The 19,768-nt window shown below is 36.7% G+C and overlaps 2 protein-coding genes across 2 annotated transcripts; both read right to left on the minus strand.

Moving 5' to 3' along the window:
- Positions 1 to 84: 84 nt before the first annotated feature.
- LOC139892686 (uncharacterized) lies at positions 85 to 12,486 on the minus strand. Its single transcript, XM_071875802.1, has 4 exons — positions 12,230 to 12,486; positions 11,355 to 11,443; positions 11,178 to 11,275; positions 85 to 340 (listed from the first exon to the last, which is right to left on the minus strand). Exons 1-4 carry the CDS (start codon positions 12,237 to 12,239, stop codon positions 241 to 243), a joined length of 297 nt encoding a protein of 98 aa, XP_071731903.1. The 5' UTR covers positions 12,240 to 12,486; the 3' UTR covers positions 85 to 240.
- A 1,581-nt stretch (positions 12,487 to 14,067) lies between these two features.
- Positions 14,068 to 16,054, minus strand: LOC139889457 (uncharacterized). Its single transcript, XM_071872408.1, has 9 exons — positions 15,923 to 16,054; positions 15,563 to 15,639; positions 15,244 to 15,472; positions 14,996 to 15,150; positions 14,849 to 14,894; positions 14,678 to 14,769; positions 14,471 to 14,567; positions 14,330 to 14,386; positions 14,068 to 14,208 (listed from the first exon to the last, which is right to left on the minus strand). Exons 1-9 carry the CDS (start codon positions 16,052 to 16,054, stop codon positions 14,068 to 14,070), a joined length of 1,026 nt encoding a protein of 341 aa, XP_071728509.1.
- Positions 16,055 to 19,768: the final 3,714 nt, after the last annotated feature.

The following is a 19,768-nucleotide window of genomic DNA, read 5'->3' on the forward strand; positions in this document are numbered from 1 at the left end:
TATGGTTAGTGTAAGAGACATCATGTATTGGACTGAGCAAAATATGAATAAGATTATCAAAATTGAAAACAATAAGATTCTATATCTACTGTAATATTACTTGTACATATATATTTCATGATTTTAGATATAAAAGTAATAACTAAGATTTTAAATCTTTATTCAAAAACAGAATTGTTTCTTGTTATCACACCAATGAATTATTGTCAATATGTTTCTTGTTATTATCACCCCCTCAACCTATGTGTAACTTGTCTTTTTATCTTTCTCTTTAGATACTTCTGACGTGTCATCCGTCATGAAACCGAGTTCTGACATATCTTGCTTTGCCATCAGATTCCTGAAAGACAATAATCACCACGTCAACAAGACGTGTTTTCAACTTTTCGAGTACCTTACTAAAAAGACTCGTTTGTAACACATCCCTACACAACAAGAATGTCACGCTTAAAAAAAACTTACTTTTTTGGACACATCACATGTAGCGACCCGACCAAATCGTCATTGACGGCGCCGTCTACTTAGGTCCCGTTACGTGGTCATAAGTCTTTAAAACAACGTTTGACCAAAAGATATGTCGCATTCATTTCAAATGTAAAGGTTGCTCAAGTTTTACAAGAATAGTTCCACCACAAGTTACGATACCAAGTTTTAAGTACAAATGAAACTTATGCGACACAATTTAAAAGTATCCAAAAGACGCTCCATGTATGCATGTATACTCGACATCCAATGCAAGTATCAAAATAATGAGCGGAAGCATGTATCATGTATCGTTCAAGGACCTGAGAAAAACATAGAAATCTGTCAACGAAAACGTTGGTGAAATCATAGGTTTAAGTAAGTAAGTACAAGTGAACCACAAGATTTGCATCAATGAAATAATAGTAATACATTCCAAAAGTTTGTTTCACGAGCACCCAATTATCAATGCTTAACATTTCCTTCCATTGAACCCCATCACTTAGTGCTAGAACATACACTGTTTCTCGAAAATATATTTCATTCGTAAACGGTAGCGAACCGTTTGAATGAGGGTTTGTCAAACCCGTATGGCCACACAATATAAGTTCTCGCTTACACCCTGCAAGTGTAACTAATGATAATCGAATTGAGGATTTTGTTCTAAACTCGTATGTAGAATGTTTGTTTTTCCTGTACTTGTGTTCACTTAGTAAAGAAATGTTTATGTTTTCTCATCCCAAATGTAAGTTCAAAAAGAGTAAAAGTGGGACTATGATCTCACCTTGAGTGCACGAGTAGTAAAGTACTTCGACAAGTAAACGTGTGCAAAGAACAATGCTAGTCTTGACCTAAACAATAGGTTTGTATCAATAACGGTAAACACAATAGGTCAAAGATGTTCAATTAGTCCTATGGCTCGTTAAGACTCGATCATAATAGCATGTGAATCAAATTGTCATGTTTCATGCAAGGTACAAGTATAAAAACATGTTAGAACGATTGCACAATTATTTGGTTAAGTTTGATTAAAAGTCAACTTGGTCGGGTCAAAGTCAACAGAAAAGTCAACGGGGTCGGGTTGGGTATCCGACAATTTTTCTAAGTTATATAATCATATATGAGCATGTTGGCCAAGTTTCATGTTAATCGGAGGTCCGTAGCATAGCAAACATTTTCATGTCAAATGACCAAAGCAAACAGCCAGTTTTAGCCAAATGGGACGGCGTCCCAAATGGCTAGACGGCGTCCCGGTTTTAAGGTTGGGACGGCGTCCCGAGAAGCTAGACGGCGTCCCGGTTCAAAAGGTGGGACGGCGTCCCAAGTATCTGGACGGCGTCCTGATCTTTTCCCAGGCCCTGTTTGCTGTATTCCTCAAATGGACGAACCAAAACACAAACAATCACATTTTATGATCCGCAAACAATTAGAACATGTATTTTATATCATCGGAAAGCTCTTTCGACAAGGAACGCAACTAAGCACTTTTCATCAAGCAAAAACATCATATACTATAACCGAAATCCCGTCAAGTGATCAATAGAGGTTTATTTTCAAGTTTCAAGTTTATCAATTGAAATTTAAGTTTCGGGAATCCAATTTATACATATGATATGCCGTTTTGAAGGTAATGAAACATGTAACACAACTAAACACTTATCAATAACATTAACAAGCATTCAACGCATCAAAGGTTCGTTTAAAGAGTTGTCAACCCTAACCAAAAGTTCACAAAATCAATAATCGCGTTTATGAAGTTTCTTAAATCAATCTATACATCAAAATGAAGCTAATGATACTAGGAACACAATTAGAACATGAACTTTTAACATCTAACAACATATGATCATCCAAAATTCAAGAACAACACACCAAAATTCAAGTTCATGCTAGTTACACTAACACAACGAGATCGAGCATACAAATTATATATTCATGTTAGACTTGAGCCATAGACACTAATTAACACTTTTATAAGTTAAAAACATCAAGAACACAAAATCTAGTGATTTTAGAAAGTTACCCAAATGAGATGAAGTTGGTACCAAAATGAAGAGGATGAAGAGAGGATCACAAATATGTAGTTTATTTTGTTGTAAGCCTCCTAGATCGAATTTAGATGATGATTGAATGAATTTGGTTTTGGGTGTGTGTGTTCTTGCTAGAGAGAAAGAGAGAGAGAGATGGAGATGAAATGAATGGGTGAAAGGGGTTTGACCCATTGACCTAGTCAAGGGTTTGATCCCTTGTCAAGTTTAGTCCCTCAACTTTCGTTCGGGTGCGGGAATTACCTAAACGAGATAATTTAAAACGCGCATCAACGGGAGATGTTATAAACATATAACGGACTTTATATTAGTATAACGGAAAAGTAAATGGAAAAAGGCGGGATGTTACATTACCTACTCCTTAAAAGAAATTTCGTCCCGAAATTTAAGTAGGCGTAGTAGTCGTTGTTTCTTCCTCGAGATCTTGCGTTTCCGAATTCACGAATAGATGAGGATACTTCCTTTGCATTTGATCTTGTCTTTCCCAAGTAAACTCGGGTCCTCTTTTGGCATTCCAACGAACCTTGACAATCGGGATTCGGCTTTGTTTCAATGTCTTGACGGAGGTGTCCACAATTTCAACCGGTTCCTCCACAAAATGAAGTTTGTCATCAATAGTAAGTTCTTCGAGAGGGATGACGATATCGGGTTCGGCAAGACACTTTTTCAAGTTAGATACATGGAAGGTAGGATGAACGGAGTTCAATTGAGGCGGAAGATCTAAACGATAAGCAACGGTTCCAATACGCTCCAAGATTTCGAAAGGACCAATATACCGCGGATTTAGCTTCCCGCGTTTCCCAAAACGGATTACACCCTTCCAAGGTGCGACTTTTAACATTACTCGGTCACCGACTTGAAATTCAAGATCGTTGCGTCGTTTGTCGGTATAGCACTTTTGACGACTCCGGGCCGTCCGGAGCCTATCTCGGATTTGTACGATCTTCTCGGTGGTTTCGTGAATGAGTTCGGGTCCGGTGATTTGCACGTCGCCTACCTCGGCCCAACAAAGAGGTGAACGACATTTGCGGCCATATAGCGCTTCAAAAGGTGCGGCTTTAATACTCGCGTGATAACTATTGTTGTAAGAGAACTCGGCGAGAGGTAAGTGCTTGTCCCAAGCTTTTCCGAAATCAACCACGCAAGCTCGTAACATGTCCTCTAAGGTTTGAATTGTACGTTCGCTTTGTCCATCGGTTTGAGGATGATATGCGGTGCTCATGTCTAAACGCGTTCCCAACGCTTCTTGCAATGTACGCCAAAATCTAGAAACGAAACGGCCATCTCGGTCGGAGATAATCGATAAAGGTACACCGTGTCGGGCTACGATCTCCTTAATGTAAAGTTGTGCAAGTTTCTCCATTTTGTCCGTTTCTTTCATGGCAAGGAAGTGTGGGATTTGGTGAGACGGTCAACAATAACCCAAATGGTATCATAACCGCCCGTCGTTTTTGGTAGCTTGGTGATAAAATCCATCGTTATCCCTTCCCACTTCCATTGCGGGATCTCGGGTTGTTGAAGTAGTCCGGACGGTCTTTGGTGTTCGGCTTTGACTTTGGAACATGTCAAACACTTGGAAACATAAGTAGCTACGTCCCTTTTGATGTTCGGCCACCAATATAGTTGTTTAAGGTCGTGGTACATCTTATTGGCACCGGGGTGAATCGAGTATCGTGACTTATGGGCTTCATCTAAAATAAGGCTTCGTAGGTCCCCATAACTAGGCACCCAAATCCTTCCGACGAAATATCGGAGTCCGGTTTCTTTAACTTCGAATCGAGAGGTGAGGACGTTCAAGTGTTCGAGAGAGATGTTTCCATCCTTGAGAGCCTCATCTTGGGCTACCCGAATTTGGCTATTAAGGTTGGTGTGAATGGTGATGTTTAAAGCTCGGACACGGAGAGGCACCGCTCTTTCTTTTCGACTTAAGGCATCGGCTACTACATTTGCCTTCCCGGGATGGTAACGAAGCTCGCAATCGTAATCGTTTAAGGTTTCAATCCACCTTCGTTGTCTCATGTTTAGTTGCTTTTGATCGAAAATGTGTTGAAGGCTTTTGTGATCGGTGAAGATAGTACTCTTGGTTCCATAAAGATAGTGTCTCCACATTTTAAGTGCAAAGACAACGGCTCCGAGTTCGAGATCATGTGTCGTATAGTTTCGTTCATGAATTTTGAGTTGTCGAGAAGCATAAGCAATGACTTTCGTTCGTTGCATCAATACACACCCAAAACCATGTTTCGAGGCATCACAATATACAACAAAGTCATCATTGCCTTCGGGAAGTGACAAGATAGGAGCGGTAGTTAGCTTCGTTTTCAAGATTTGGAATGCGGATTCATGTTCGGTCGCCCAAATGAATTTCTTTCCCTTGTGAGTCAATGCGGTTAGAGGACGTGCAACCAAAGAGAAGTTTTCGATGAATCTACGATAGTACCCGGCGAGACCCAAAAATTGACGAATGTGAGTAGGAGTAGTAGGAGTCTCCCATTTGCTAATGGCTTCGATTTTCGTTGGATCGACTTTAATACCTTGGTCACTTACAACATGACCAAGAAATTGAACTTCCTTTAACCAAAATTCACACTTGGAGAATTTGGCATAGAGTTGTTCTTGTCTTAAAAGTTCAAGCACAAGTCGGAGATGTTGTTCGTGCTCTTCTTCATTTTTAGAATAGATCAATATGTCATCGATGAACACAATAACGAATTTATCGAGATACGGTTTGCACACGCGGTTCATAAGATCCATGAACACCGCCGGTGCGTTAGTGAGACCAAATGGCATGACAAGGAATTCATAACTACCATAACGAGTTCGGAAAGCGGTTTTGGAGACATCTTCCCCCTTAACCCTCAATTGATGATAACCCGAGCGGAGATCGATTTTCGAATATACACAAGACCCTTGTAGTTGATCAAAGAGGTCATCGATGCGAGGAAGAGGATATCGGTTCTTAACCGTCAATTTATTTAGTTCACGATAATCAATGCACATTCGTAGGGATCCGTCTTTCTTTTTAACAAACAAAATCGGAGCGCCCCAAGGTGAATGGCTAGGTTGGATAAAACCACGATCAAGTAGTTCTTGGATTTGACTTTGCAACTCTTGCATTTCAGATGGAGCGAGTCTATATGGTGCACGTGCTACGGGTGCGGCTCCCGGAATAAGATCGATTTGGAATTCAACCGGTCGATGAGGCGGAAGACCCGGCAATTCATCGGGAAATACATCGGAATAGTCACTAACAATTGGCACATCATCGATATGCTTATCATTGGACTCGACTTTCTTAACGTGGGCAAGGATCGCAAAACAACCCTTACGGAGCAGTTTTCTAACTTTAAGGCACGAAACGAGGTTGAGTCTGGTGCAACTCTTATCGCCATAAACAATCAAAGGTTCACCATTCTCGATAGGAATTCGGATTGCGTTAAGATCACAAAGGATGTGAGATTTCGTTTTGACTAACCAATTCATACCGATTATTACATCAAAGCTTCCTAGTTCCATGGGTATCAAGTCAATTTCAAATTCCTTACCCAAAATGTTTAACGCACACCCCCGGTAATATGTGTCGGCACTTAATAGTTTCCCGTTAGCCACTTCAATGGTATAAGGGGTATCTAATGGAAGAGGTGGAGTGCTAAAAGAATGAGTCAAAGTCTTGGATACAAAGCATTTATCGGCACCCGAATCAAATAAGCAAGAGACATAAGAATTGTTGAGAAGAAACGTACCCGTGACTAGTTCAGTGTCATCCCGGGCTTCCTCGGTGTTGATGTTGAAAGCTCGGCCGCGCGTATTGGGGTTATCTTTCTTCTTTGGGCATGCATTTCTATAATGACCCGTTTGGCCACATTCGTAACAAGTGCCCGTCTTTGGTGCAGTGGGCCACTTTCGAGCGACGGGAGTGGCACTTTTACAATCGTTGGCCTTATGACCAATTCCTTGGCACCGATGGCAACTTAGCTTACTACATTCGCCAAAGTGATGTTTGTTGCATTTGTTGCAAAAAGGTAGATTCCCGGCATAACCCTTCTTGCCGTCGAAAGTGAAAGATTTCTTGGCAAAGTTGTTGTTGCTTGATTGGGAGGGTTCCCACTTTCTTTTGTTGCCGCCCGATTTATCCTCGGCCTTAGGTGCCGGAACTACGATTTCGTCAACCGTTTCAATTAGTTGGCGAGCCATGTTCATAGCGGCTTGATGAGTAGTGGGTTTGGATGACATCACCCCTTGTTTGATGCTTTTTGGAAGACCGAGCATGTAGAGCTCAATCCTTTGAGATTCGGGGTTAACAAGATTAGGACACATCAAGGATAGTTCGGCGAAGCGTTGATTATAAGCTTTAAGATCGTTTCCGACCGCTTTCAAAGCTCTTAGTTCTTCCTCAAGCTTTCGGGTTTCTTCGCGCGGAAAATATTCAACAATCATCTTTTCCTTTAGATCGGCCCAAGAGAGGGCATGAGCTTCATCGGTACCCACCGATTGAACATAGGTGTTCCACCATGTTAGAGCAATTCCGGAGAAAGTGTGAGTGGAGTATTTGACCTTGTCTTGGTCCCGACAACCGCTTATGCTAAAGACGGCTTCCGTTTGCTCAAACCATCGGGTGAGCACGACCGGTCCCCCGGTTCCATCAAAAGTGTGAGGTTTGCACCCCATGAAAGCTTTATAGGAGCATCCCTCGTTTGAGTTTCCGGCTCCATTGTTGTTGTTGTTGTTGTTGTTGTTGTTGTTGTTGTTGTTGTGGTTGTTATTATTATTGTTGTTGGATGAGTGACCGGCCATGGCCGCATCTACGGCGGTGGCTATCATCCGTTCGAGAGCTTGTTCGGGAGTTTCATTGCGGCGTACACGACGAGGAGCCATTGTTCCTTCAAGACACAAGAATATCATTGATTAGTATTCTCAATAATACTAACCGTGATATAGAATAAAGATAAAGAGAAGTTTTTCCTCGACTCGCCTTAAATTCTTTATGTCATAATGTCGGAACGTTCATATGAGTCACCGTAATATAATCCCGGAAATTATATTACCCTGATTCATATGTGCATTCGACATTATTCTATAAAGTCAAGGTGGCGTGTCAATCAAATTAAACAACGTGAGATTAAGATGAACTAAGAGTAGATATGAGTAGAAGCGTTCGAGTATAAATGCACAAGTAGTCAAGTAATTCCTACTTCAAGTCTATATGCCGGTTGTAGTCTAGACTCACCAATGTACCCTATGACTCGGGGTTGACACTAATGAACTCTAAATCCCTACAACCAACGCTCTGATACCATCTGTAGCGACCCGACCAAATCGTCATTGACGGCGCCGTCTACTTAGGTCCCGTTACGTGGTCATAAGTCTTTAAAACAACGTTTGACCAAAAGATATGTCGCATTCATTTCAAATGTAAAGGTTGCTCAAGTTTTACAAGAATAGTTCCACCACAAGTTACGATACCAAGTTTTAAGTACAAATGAAACTTATGCGACACAATTTAAAAGTATCCAAAAGACGCTCCATGTATGCATGTATACTCGACATCCAATGCAAGTATCAAAATAATGAGCGGAAGCATGTATCATGTATCGTTCAAGGACCTGAGAAAAACATAGAAATCTGTCAACGAAAACGTTGGTGAAATCATAGGTTTAAGTAAGTAAGTACAAGTGAACCACAAGATTTGCATCAATGAAATAATAGTAATACATTCCAAAAGTTTGTTTCACGAGCACCCAATTATCAATGCTTAACATTTCCTTCCATTGAACCCCATCACTTAGTGCTAGAACATACACTGTTTCTCGAAAATATATTTCATTCGTAAACGGTAGCGAACCGTTTGAATGAGGGTTTGTCAAACCCGTATGGCCACACAATATAAGTTCTCGCTTACACCCTGCAAGTGTAACTAATGATAATCGAATTGAGGATTTTGTTCTAAACTCGTATGTAGAATGTTTGTTTTTCCTGTACTTGTGTTCACTTAGTAAAGAAATGTTTATGTTTTCTCATCCCAAATGTAAGTTCAAAAAGAGTAAAAGTGGGACTATGATCTCACCTTGAGTGCACGAGTAGTAAAGTACTTCGACAAGTAAACGTGTGCAAAGAACAATGCTAGTCTTGACCTAAACAATAGGTTTGTATCAATAACGGTAAACACAATAGGTCAAAGATGTTCAATTAGTCCTATGGCTCGTTAAGACTCGATCATAATAGCATGTGAATCAAATTGTCATGTTTCATGCAAGGTACAAGTATAAAAACATGTTAGAACGATTGCACAATTATTTGGTTAAGTTTGATTAAAAGTCAACTTGGTCGGGTCGGGTTGGGTATCCGACAATTTTTCTAAGTTATATAATCATATATGAGCATGTTGGCCAAGTTTCATGTTAATCGGAGGTCCGTAGCATAGCAAACATTTTCATGTCAAATGACCAAAGCAAACAACCAGTTTTAGCCAAATGGGACGGCGTCCCAAATGGCTAGACGGCGTCCCGGTTTTAAGGTTGGGACGGCGTCCCGAGAAGCTAGACGGCGTCCCGGTTCAAAAGGTGGGACGGCGTCCCAAGTATCTGGACGGCGTCCTGATCTTTTCCCAGGCCCTGTTTGCTGTATTCCTCAAATGGACGAACCAAAACACAAACAATCACATTTTATGATCCGCAAACAATTAGAACATGTATTTTATATCATCGGAAAGCTCTTTCGACAAGGAACGCAACTAAGCACTTTTCATCAAGCAAAAACATCATATACTATAACCGAAATCCCGTCAAGTGATCAATAGAGGTTTATTTTCAAGTTTCAAGTTTATCAATTGAAATTTAAGTTTCGGGAATCCAATTTATACATATGATATGCCGTTTTGAAGGTAATGAAACATGTAACACAACTAAACACTTATCAATAACATTAACAAGCATTCAACGCATCAAAGGTTCGTTTAAAGAGTTGTCAACCCTAACCAAAAGTTCACAAAATCAATAATCGCGTTTATGAAGTTTCTTAAATCAATCTATACATCAAAATGAAGCTAATGATACTAGGAACACAATTAGAACATGAACTTTTAACATCTAACAACATATGATCATCCAAAATTCAAGAACAACACACCAAAATTCAAGTTCATGCTAGTTACACTAACACAACGAGATCGAGCATACAAATTATATATTCATGTTAGACTTGAGCCATAGACACTAATTAACACTTTTATAAGTTAAAAACATCAAGAACACAAAATCTAGTGATTTTAGAAAGTTACCCAAATGAGATGAAGTTGGTACCAAAATGAAGAGGATGAAGAGAGGATCACAAATATGTAGTTTATTTTGTTGTAAGCCTCCTAGATCGAATTTAGATGATGATTGAATGAATTTGGTTTTGGGTGTGTGTGTTCTTGCTAGAGAGAAAGAGAGAGAGAGATGGAGATGAAATGAATGGGTGAAAGGGGTTTGACCCATTGACCTAGTCAAGGGTTTGATCCCTTGTCAAGTTTAGTCCCTCAACTTTCGTTCGGGTGCGGGAATTACCTAAACGAGATAATTTAAAACGCGCATCAACGGGAGATGTTATAAACATATAACGGACTTTATATTAGTATAACGGAAAAGTAAATGGAAAAAGGCGGGATGTTACATCACATATACGAACACTTGCATTTCTCCTTGATAAAAACTATGATACGCAAGGACGTATATTAATGGGGGTCAACGGGTCAAGATCATTACCCTGTTTTGGGTCGTGGGTCAGATTTGATAACTAATTAAGGGTATGTTTGGCAAGGAGCTTTTAGGAGCTTTTTCGAGCTTCTAACTTTTGGCTTTTAAGAAAAAGCTCATATTTAATAAATAGCTTCGTTTGGTTGACATAGCTTAAAGCTTTTAATGGGATTGAAAATGCTCCAAGAAGCTCATAAATGAAACGCTTTATGACATAGCGTTTAGAAAGTTACAAGAGCTTTTAGGCTTTAGTTTACTTAAATACCCCCTCTTATATATTAGAAATGCTCTCACGTACATCCAACATATTTTGGGGCATCCAATTTTTAGTTACCGAGTTAGATATATCAATATTAAATTTGTGTATTATCAATATCGATGTATTTTCAAAATATATATATTATATATAATATAAATATTCTATTTAATCACATATTTCGTAAAGATGGTACTGTATAATGTATATATGTTTGTATTGTATGTTTATTTGGTAAAATCGTTATCGTAATCAAAATTGTAATAATTGTAGCATAATCAGTTGTTGTATATTGTATATATATGTATATGTATGTATTGCATGTTTATTTGGTAAAAATGAAATCATTATCATAATTGAAATCGTAATCGTAACTGATATCCCTCGTGTCCATTTTTGTCATTTTATATTTTTTTTAACAGCTCCAACTACTTTGCCAAACAATTAAATACATTTAAAAAGCTTCAGCTAAACGCTTGCAGTTAAACGCTTGCAGCTAAACGCCTGCAGCTAAACGCTTGCAGCTTCCAGCTAGTTTTGCCAAACATACCCTAATCTGATCCAACTGGTCTACCTAGTACCTAAATTTTTGGCTATGCAACATTTACAGTTCAATTTGATATGTATGATTGAATACAAAAAATTCAAGAAAATAGATTAAATAAATAAAAAGTTACTAACTTTTCCATACGGCATTCAAGGTACTTCTTCGAAAGATGTTTGCATATCTCAGATTTATGCCCTGATGTTTTGAGACAGCTTATATACTCTTTTTTTGCCTGCAAATTCGAGAAATTTAGTTTTTAGGGCCTTTAATTCACAAATACTACTATTAAAACAAGTCAGAAGAGATGTTACGTCGTCACATAAGTGCATGTGATCTAATGAAAATACTCCTTTCTCTGGTGGCACGGGTCGTGCACCTCTGTTCCCTCCAAATGCTCCACCTGCAAATTTTAAAAATGATGTGTCATATCGTATATGATGACAAACTTTCAAATCAATAATGGAAAAAAGTTCCTAAATTTCTAAATTGAATCATATAAGTAGACAAATCTAACATAGTTCGAATTTTTATGCATATCAAAGTGTCATATTTGTATTTAATACTATTATAACTCTCGATTTATGCATCCGTTCCAGTAAATGACTTACATGTACATCTACAATTTTTCAATTTTCAACTTACATGAAGAAATGCTGCGAACGACTTTCCTTGGTTAACAATAATTGCAGTTTTACCAATATATGTGGGGTCCTTTATTTTCTTAAAAGAGTCTTTAGTGCCAAACATCTATATGAACCATAAAGCTATACAGCATGAAAAAAATATTTTCAGAGCAACAAAGTATTTAAACTCAAATATACTGAAACTGTGATGATAAAAAATGGTATTTGAATTATATAAATTAGTTTAGTTGCATTGCAGCTTTGGATTTGCATAAGTCGCAAGTTTTGGCCTGAAAATTCCAGTTTTAATCTCATTATTTAATTATGTTTCTGGATAGCATTTTGTATCAACTGAGACCTGGAAACTTTTGAATAATCATAAAATAGATAAGGAACCAATTGCAAATATAACAGCTACCAAATTATTTTAGAGTAATATTTAGCACGCTTTAAGATTTAAATTTAAAATTAAAATTAAAATACATATTAAAATGATGGATAATAGATAGATATCAATACAAGCATGAATTACTTATAAATAAAATAATGGAAACCCTAGGTACCTGCGCTCATTCGATGAGACTAATGTAGTTGTTGTTGACCAAAAAGATTGAGTGTGACCGTAATTGAGATCACAATTTTATTTCTCTCTCTTTCTCTCTTGTTTTTGTTGTTGTTGTTCATAGAAGGAGACGTTTGGCTCAGGTTTTGAGTTTCGGACGACGACGACGACGACGACGACTGGTTGAACCGGTGACGGAATGGAAACTCAGCTTGGGCCGGCCCATCAGGCTCCTCAGGATGCTACTGTACATTGTAATTTCTTTTATCAAGTGTGTATTTGACGAGCTCAACTTAAAATTATATATTTATATTTATATATTTTATTATTATTAATTATCATAGTTATTAATCAATCAATTTGCTCAAAAAAAAAAAAAATAGAAGTGTGTGACAATATGTCAAAATAAAATAATAATAATAATAATAAAATGCAAATTTGCCGACGCTTTAGGCCGCTTTCAGTCTCTATAAACTTGATTATAGGTTGTGACATGTCGCAAGTTGCTTGCGTACTCGCGACTTGCATGGTGTTTGGCTGTTTCTTTTTCGTCTTGTGACATAGGTGTGTAAGACAATAAATAGGTACTTCTATTCCATAAACTAAAACAATACATAACTGAATTCCCTACCATGTACATTATAAGAATACAAACCTTCTATTGGTGGATCTGATGTATTAAACATCCGTTATATACGCTTGTTTTAAATTTATGGAATAGTATCGATTTTTGTCTCGCACACCCAAATCACAAGTTGCTAATACGCAAGCGACTTGCGACTGGTCACGACCCATTGTGTGGGCAAATTTGCAAGTTTTTATATGGCAAATTGGCATACACTTCTAATTTTTGAGCAAATTGTCATACACTTTTAACTTTTTTTGAGCAAATTGATTAATAACCATTTATTATATGAATTATGGATCAAAATTACATAACATTAACAGAACTCTTTTCTTCTTGTCAAAACCAGTCATGTTATCAGTTGTCTTGTATCCAAAATACTACTAGTAAAACAATGAGATCTAATTAATAGGGAAATGAATTTGTTTTAAATAATCACTCCCAACTTGAGAGGATTCTCATCCAAACTACGAACCAAGTCATAACAACGAAAAGTTGTAAACTATTTACAAATTTATATTTATATCCATACTTTAATAAAGTATAACTTCTCAATAATCAGCTGCAGATTCTCATATATATTTGTTCATATCTATATCTAATAGTATAATATTTCTCCTCATGATTCAACATACAAAATCACCACTCATATTATATACCTATATCTAAAAGGCAAAGGCCAAATGAATAGTACTATTCCTTTTCTCACTTTTACCAAACTTAACCCCCCAACTTTTATTAAAATACAAATCGCACCCCCACTTTATACTCTTATTAAAATACAAATCACACCCCCACTTTATACGTATATTTTTTCCCAAATTTCACAAACTTAACCCCCTAACTTTATTAAAATACAAATCGAACCCCCACTTTACTAACTTTTTTTTTTTTACTAATATTCAATTTTCACAAACTTAACCCCTACCTTTTATTAAAATAGAAATCGAACTCCCACTTTATACGTATATTTTTTTTCAAATTTCACAAACTTAACCTCCTAACTTTTATTAAAATACAAATCGAACCCTCACTTTACTAACTTTTTTTTTAAAAAAATAAAACCCGAACGCTAAAAGAAGCAACTTTCACAAAAGGAACAACACTTCAATGTTAGATGTCAAAAAAAATTCTTTTTTACAAAATAGATCAAGACTTTTTTTTTTAACTCGTATTCAAAACGGAGTCCCCGGCGCAAAGCGAGGGCTCCACATCTAGTTGCTTCTAAATGAAGAACACACAGCTTCACTAGCTGATATCCCTGATCCAGAGTTGCTCAAAATTGGTCTAGATGTGTGAGGGTGTTGTATCACTACTAAAATCGAGTCCTTCGAGCTCCTATCTTGAAAAGTTGGCTAGCATATATAGCAATACAGCGTGACTTATCATTAATCATCAATCAATCAATAACCATTATATAACTTACTTACTACAGTATTAAATATACAACTAACATTTGTTTAACCACCCACTTACCACTCCAATCTGCCATTCTCTGCTGCTAAAATCTTTAAAAGACGCTGCATCCAGTTCCTAAAATAACACCAACATAAAGTATTAGATACAATCATACAAGTACTTTGTTTTTATAAGTTTTAGCATCGATTGTGATCTTACAATGCTGTAAATGGGAGGAATAACTCTTTCTTTTTTAGACTTGTGAGTTGGCATAACAGAAAAACGCGGTGCCAAATCCTGTGATCTAAAAATCCATCTATTAAGACAGAAAACTACTACAGTATTAGTATACCAAAAGACAACATCAGCATATAACAAGGATGACAATATAAATTATTAATGAAAAATTTAATAATAACATCATACCCAATATATAAAAAGATACAAAAGTGCGCCCACTCACGAACCAGTAACTTCATCCAATACCTTTCCGGCGAACTCTCCATATTAAGGAAAATCTGAAATCCATATAAGCGGATTCAAATTTTTTCTTTATTGCACAAAATTTGCACTAAACACAAAGTTAAAGAAATTTACAGCAGTTTCCGCTATAGCTACTATATTCATTGCACCTTTAAATTTCCTGAAAAACATAAGATCAAAAGCCGTAAAAGGTGTCAAAAACTAACCTATCCACGTTTTTATATTAATCTTAGTATTGATTATAATTATTACAACACATACTTGAACATAAGGTATTTGGTGTAAACCGCATCATACATTTCTTGAACACCTTCATCCTGTATATAATCTAATTGCTCACTCAACAGTGACAAATTTTGAGTTATATGATTAAATATCACAAAGAATATGATCAAGTAGTCAAACACTAGTAGGATCTGCATGTTTCAAAAAAATTAGAAGAAATTAGCATCTTTAGAAGAACAAAAATGTAGAGTAATTATAATAAAACTTGAATAAAGAATACTTACTGAGAAGTAAGGTATAGAAGCTCTATGACCAACAAGAATCAGATAAAACACACATCCAAGTACAGCCATAGCTCGACGTTCGGGTACTGAAAGACGCTCAGAAGTGATACAATATCCATGAGCAATTAGCAAAAAAGATACGATTGAAGCTGTCTCAAATAACAGTCCAGTTACATATACACCAAATGACATCCATAAGGAACATGTTTGGAAATAAAAACATGAATACCTGCAGCAATTGATGGTTTCTACATATGACATCGCAACGACAACTTTAAATAAGCTAATTAATTTAAATAGTGAAGGATTAAGAGCTGACCAGAAGAGAAATGAAAATGCGAGTTGTAAGGATTTAACACAAGGAACTGATGCAAGTGCCCATTGTAAACTGTTCACCTGCTCTAATATCATACACATAACAATTAAGAGTATTGCTGAATAGACCTAAAATTAGACCTAATTCATTCATCATTTGGCATCCATCAGAAATTAATTTGCATACATATTGGAATACATCAGATACAAGAGTAATAAGTAAAATATTTGATAGTTATGACACAATTTTATAGTACATACAATGAAAGTATGAAACTATTGCATTTTCAGACACTTGAATCCAATACATGCAATTAATTAGTACAAAAACAGAGTAATTAAATGAGTTGAGTGTAGATATGACCTGAAAATGGCGGCTGATGTAAGTATTGAAGATCCAACAACAAGAGAAAACGAGCCAAATGGATGTAAAAGATGAATAAAGATAAGGAAGCGGCCAGTACGCTTCGTTGATGGACGAATTTGAAGCCTCCATTGACGCGATCAGGGTTATAGAAATTAGGGATTTTTGAGGTCAGGTGAGGGTTTATATATATAGATATAGATATATGGATGTATACGTATATATGTGAATGCGCGGGCATTTTGAAGATACTGATTCATGGTTGGGGTGGTGTTGGGGCTGTTGGCCTAATTAAACTTCTAAACTGACGTATCCTTTTTCTATTTGTTGCACTTGCCTCCCCTAATCTTTCTCGTTTTAACAAGTGTTATCCCTGTTGAGGGTTAACAGTTTTGGTTTTTTTCCTCAGAAAGTAACTAAAATTCTTTCATTAAAAAATTAAAAAAAGCGAACAAGAATACAACCAAAATGATATGGCTATCCTGGAAATCACAAAACAGAACTCTAAACAACTACGAGCACCCGATATCTAGCAGTTTACTTTTACTAGTACTGTATTATTTACCAATTCTTTACGGAATTAGATTTTGTTATTGTTAGAGTTAATTACACTGATGGTCCCTGTGGTCTTGGTTAAATTACGTCGCTAATCCCTAACTCCTAAAAATTATATGCTTCGTCCATGTGGTTTTAAGTCCAAACGACGGTGGTCCCTGTGGTGCAAATATATATTTATCTAGCTGGCATCTCCACCCATTGTTACAAGCTACTTGTTGTTTTGCAGCTTTCAAAATTCTTATCGGTTTATCATGTTTTTAAGAGGATTTTAATTATGGGTATTGAATATCAATTACTACTTTAATGTATGTTAGAAGGTTGGTTTGGATACATTGTTATGACTTATGACTTTTTGATCTGGTTCTAACTAGTTCGTTATGGTCGTCTTCATCTAGGGTTAGATGGTACTCATTCTCATTTCTATTGGTCTTTTTTACAAGAATCATGTCAACTTTTGTAATACGGAGTATGAGTTTAGCCCAAGTTATTAGTATAATGTATGAGTTTAGCCCAAGTTTTGTAATACGGAGACGTTTGACAGAAGTTTAAAAAAGGACCACCGCCGTTTGAACTTAAAACTACGGGGACGAAGCGTATAATTTTTAAGAGTTAGGGACTAGCGACGTAATTTAACCAAGACTACAGGAACCACCTCCGTTTGGACTTAAAACCACAGGGACGAAGCATATAATTTTCAAGAGTTAGGGACTAGAGACGTAATTTAACCAAGATCACAAGGACCATCGGTGTAATTAACTCTTATTGTTATTTGCAAGTTGCAACGACAATCGATAAGAAATTACAGTAATTTTCATGGGTTGTTGTTTATTAACAGGTCAAAATCGAATTTATTGTTAGTATTATTTACGGTTACATGTTCAATTCAATGTTTCATTTATGTGATTATACGGAGTATAAAATTACTCGTATATAAATAATGAGTATATATTGACATCTTCGCTTAATCAGTGAAAAACTCATTTTCATTTTCTTTATTAGATCAAGCCATGTAACTTTGAAAACTAAATTCTAAAAAGTATAATTATTTTATGGAATGGATAACAGTCAAGTAAAATTTATAAAAATGAAAAGATGATGGACGAAAAGACGGTAGGTGCATCAAGTAGTCATGCAATGTAACAGAACCACTTCTATCGGCAGGTTTTAATACTAGTTAATAAACACTTATAAATCACTATTATTTATGGACATATAACAAAATCTAATTAACTAAAGTGTTATTTATTTTATTTATATAATAATATGATGTAATACGAGTACCTAATATGCATAGGGAAAAAGCGATAGTTTAATATGAGAAGCTAACAAAATTTAGAAGACTATTTGCTTACCTAAGATAAAAGACCCCAACACTACATTAGTTCACCAAACTCACGAACAAATGCTACGTCCTTTCATTCTTCATTAATTAAATAACAAAAACCAATCTATCTATACATTTACTGATATACAATATTGTTAAAAAAATTATACATATACATATGCATATACATAAACAGATGCATATACATATAAACATGTATTAATTGGTTATTTCAACATCCACCTTGATATAATCATGACCGAATATTGAGGCGTGGGTGAGCAATCGCACAAGGTCCAAAAACTATGTCTCAACATTACATACTTAGTTCCATTTAATTTAAGATTATATTTTCTACGACTGTTCTTTTGATTGATGATGGTACTTATGATGTTTTTTAGTATTATTAAACTTATTATATTATTACATATGAAAATTTTCGTATATAAAAAACTCACATTTTCTATTTATCAAGAGCCCAAAAAATAACATGACGACCATGAATCTAATATTTGAAACTGTTAGGAGCGGTTAGGTGAGCCATAACAAGACCTCAAGTTACCAAAGCCACTGACAATAAACGGATATAATCTGATGAACACGGAGAAAACTAGTAAAACCGTAATAACACGAGAATATAACGAAATCATATGTAATAAAACTTGATTACTTTAATCCTCGGCGAACCAAAGAGTACTCCCTTGTTAATTTTCGTAGGTATACATTGCAGGTTACATATGAGGGTATTTATAGTGCAAAATTTAAACGAATTCGAAGTCACTCGAACTTTCGCGGTCGCAAATCCAATTCAGTTCGACCAAATTTCGCGGTCACCATAGGGATATCGCGGTCACCATAGGGATATCGCGGTCGCGATTCAGGCTATTCAGAACTTTTGTTCACTGGCCAAATGTCGCGGTCGCAATGCATTTATCCCGGTCGTAATGAATCTGTCACGGTCACCATTGTCGAGTCGCGGTCACCACGCGATTGTTATCAGCAACAACTCATTTTCACGTTTGCGTTACCGTTAACTCGATTCACACTCAACAATCTCCCCCTCAAAGAGACATTAAACGACACCCATTCTTAACATGTTTTCATCCCACAACAACAACCATGTACCCACTAATTACACCTCCTTTTGATACCATCAGATTTAACCCGAATCACGCCACACTTTACTCGTTAACCCACGAGCAAGTGGAGTCTTTCGACACAAGAAAATACCGCTGAACGAACACATGGACATTACCGATTAAGACACTACACGAGCACACAATTGCACCTTTAATCGTCCACCTTACCACCTTTTCTTTCACGGTGAAACACCGACCACATACGTGGGCACGAATTTCGATAAACCCGATTTTTCACTCCGAGCCAACACATGTTGTACGGGTGTATCATTAACTGTGACTCCTAGAAAAAACTTTTGTTCATTTTCTTTGGCCGATCGCAACAAAGTTGCCATTGGAGAAGATCTACCCAAATGTAATAACCCGTCCTAATCCACATGGACGAAGTCATCAACATCTGGTCCCATTGCGAGGTACTGTCCTAAGTATGCCATGAAGGACTCCAAGAAATGTCTTTTAAATGAGCAAATGCACAGCAGAAGACTTAATTCGTACCTGAGAATAAACATGCTTAAAAGTGTCAACCAAAAGGTTGGTGAGTTCATAGGTTTATCTTAACAATCATTTCAATATCTTAATAGACCACAAGATTTCAGTTTATATATATATGTACACTCGCAAGTGTATGTAAAGCATTCTAAGTGGTTGAGCACTTGGTAACCATACTTAACATTTAATCAACGTCGCATATTCCCTTTATTATGAAATCTCACTACGCCGTACCAAGTGTAGTCCCGAAACGAAGTACTGTGCAACCGTTGAATACTGGTCGTCCAGTCCGGTTGGGGTTGTCAGGCCCGATAGATCTATCAACAGGATTCACGT

Source organism: Rutidosis leptorrhynchoides, chromosome 2 (genome assembly GCF_046630445.1).
Source record: "Rutidosis leptorrhynchoides isolate AG116_Rl617_1_P2 chromosome 2, CSIRO_AGI_Rlap_v1, whole genome shotgun sequence".
Classification (NCBI taxonomy): Eukaryota; Viridiplantae; Streptophyta; class Magnoliopsida; order Asterales; family Asteraceae; genus Rutidosis; species Rutidosis leptorrhynchoides.

Excerpts from the sequence above, each read along its gene's own strand:
- LOC139889457 (XM_071872408.1), bottom strand. The coding sequence starts at position 16,054 with ATGGAGGCTTCAAATTCGTCCATCAACGAAGCGTACTGGCCGCTTCCT. Across the intron at positions 15,640-15,922 it reads ACATCAGCCGCCATTTTCAG|GTGAACAGTTTACAATGGGC; the intron begins GTCATATCTACA and ends ATATTAGAGCAG. Across the intron at positions 14,568-14,677 it reads TGTATCTTTTTATATATTGG|ATGGATTTTTAGATCACAGG; the intron begins GTATGATGTTAT and ends CTGTCTTAATAG.
- LOC139892686 (XM_071875802.1), bottom strand. Across the intron at positions 11,276-11,354 it reads ACATGCACTTATGTGACGAC|GCAAAAAAAGAGTATATAAG; the intron begins GTAACATCTCTT and ends TCGAATTTGCAG. Across the intron at positions 341-11,177 it reads CTTGAATGCCGTATGGAAAA|GAATCTGATGGCAAAGCAAG; the intron begins GTTAGTAACTTT and ends ATTGTCTTTCAG.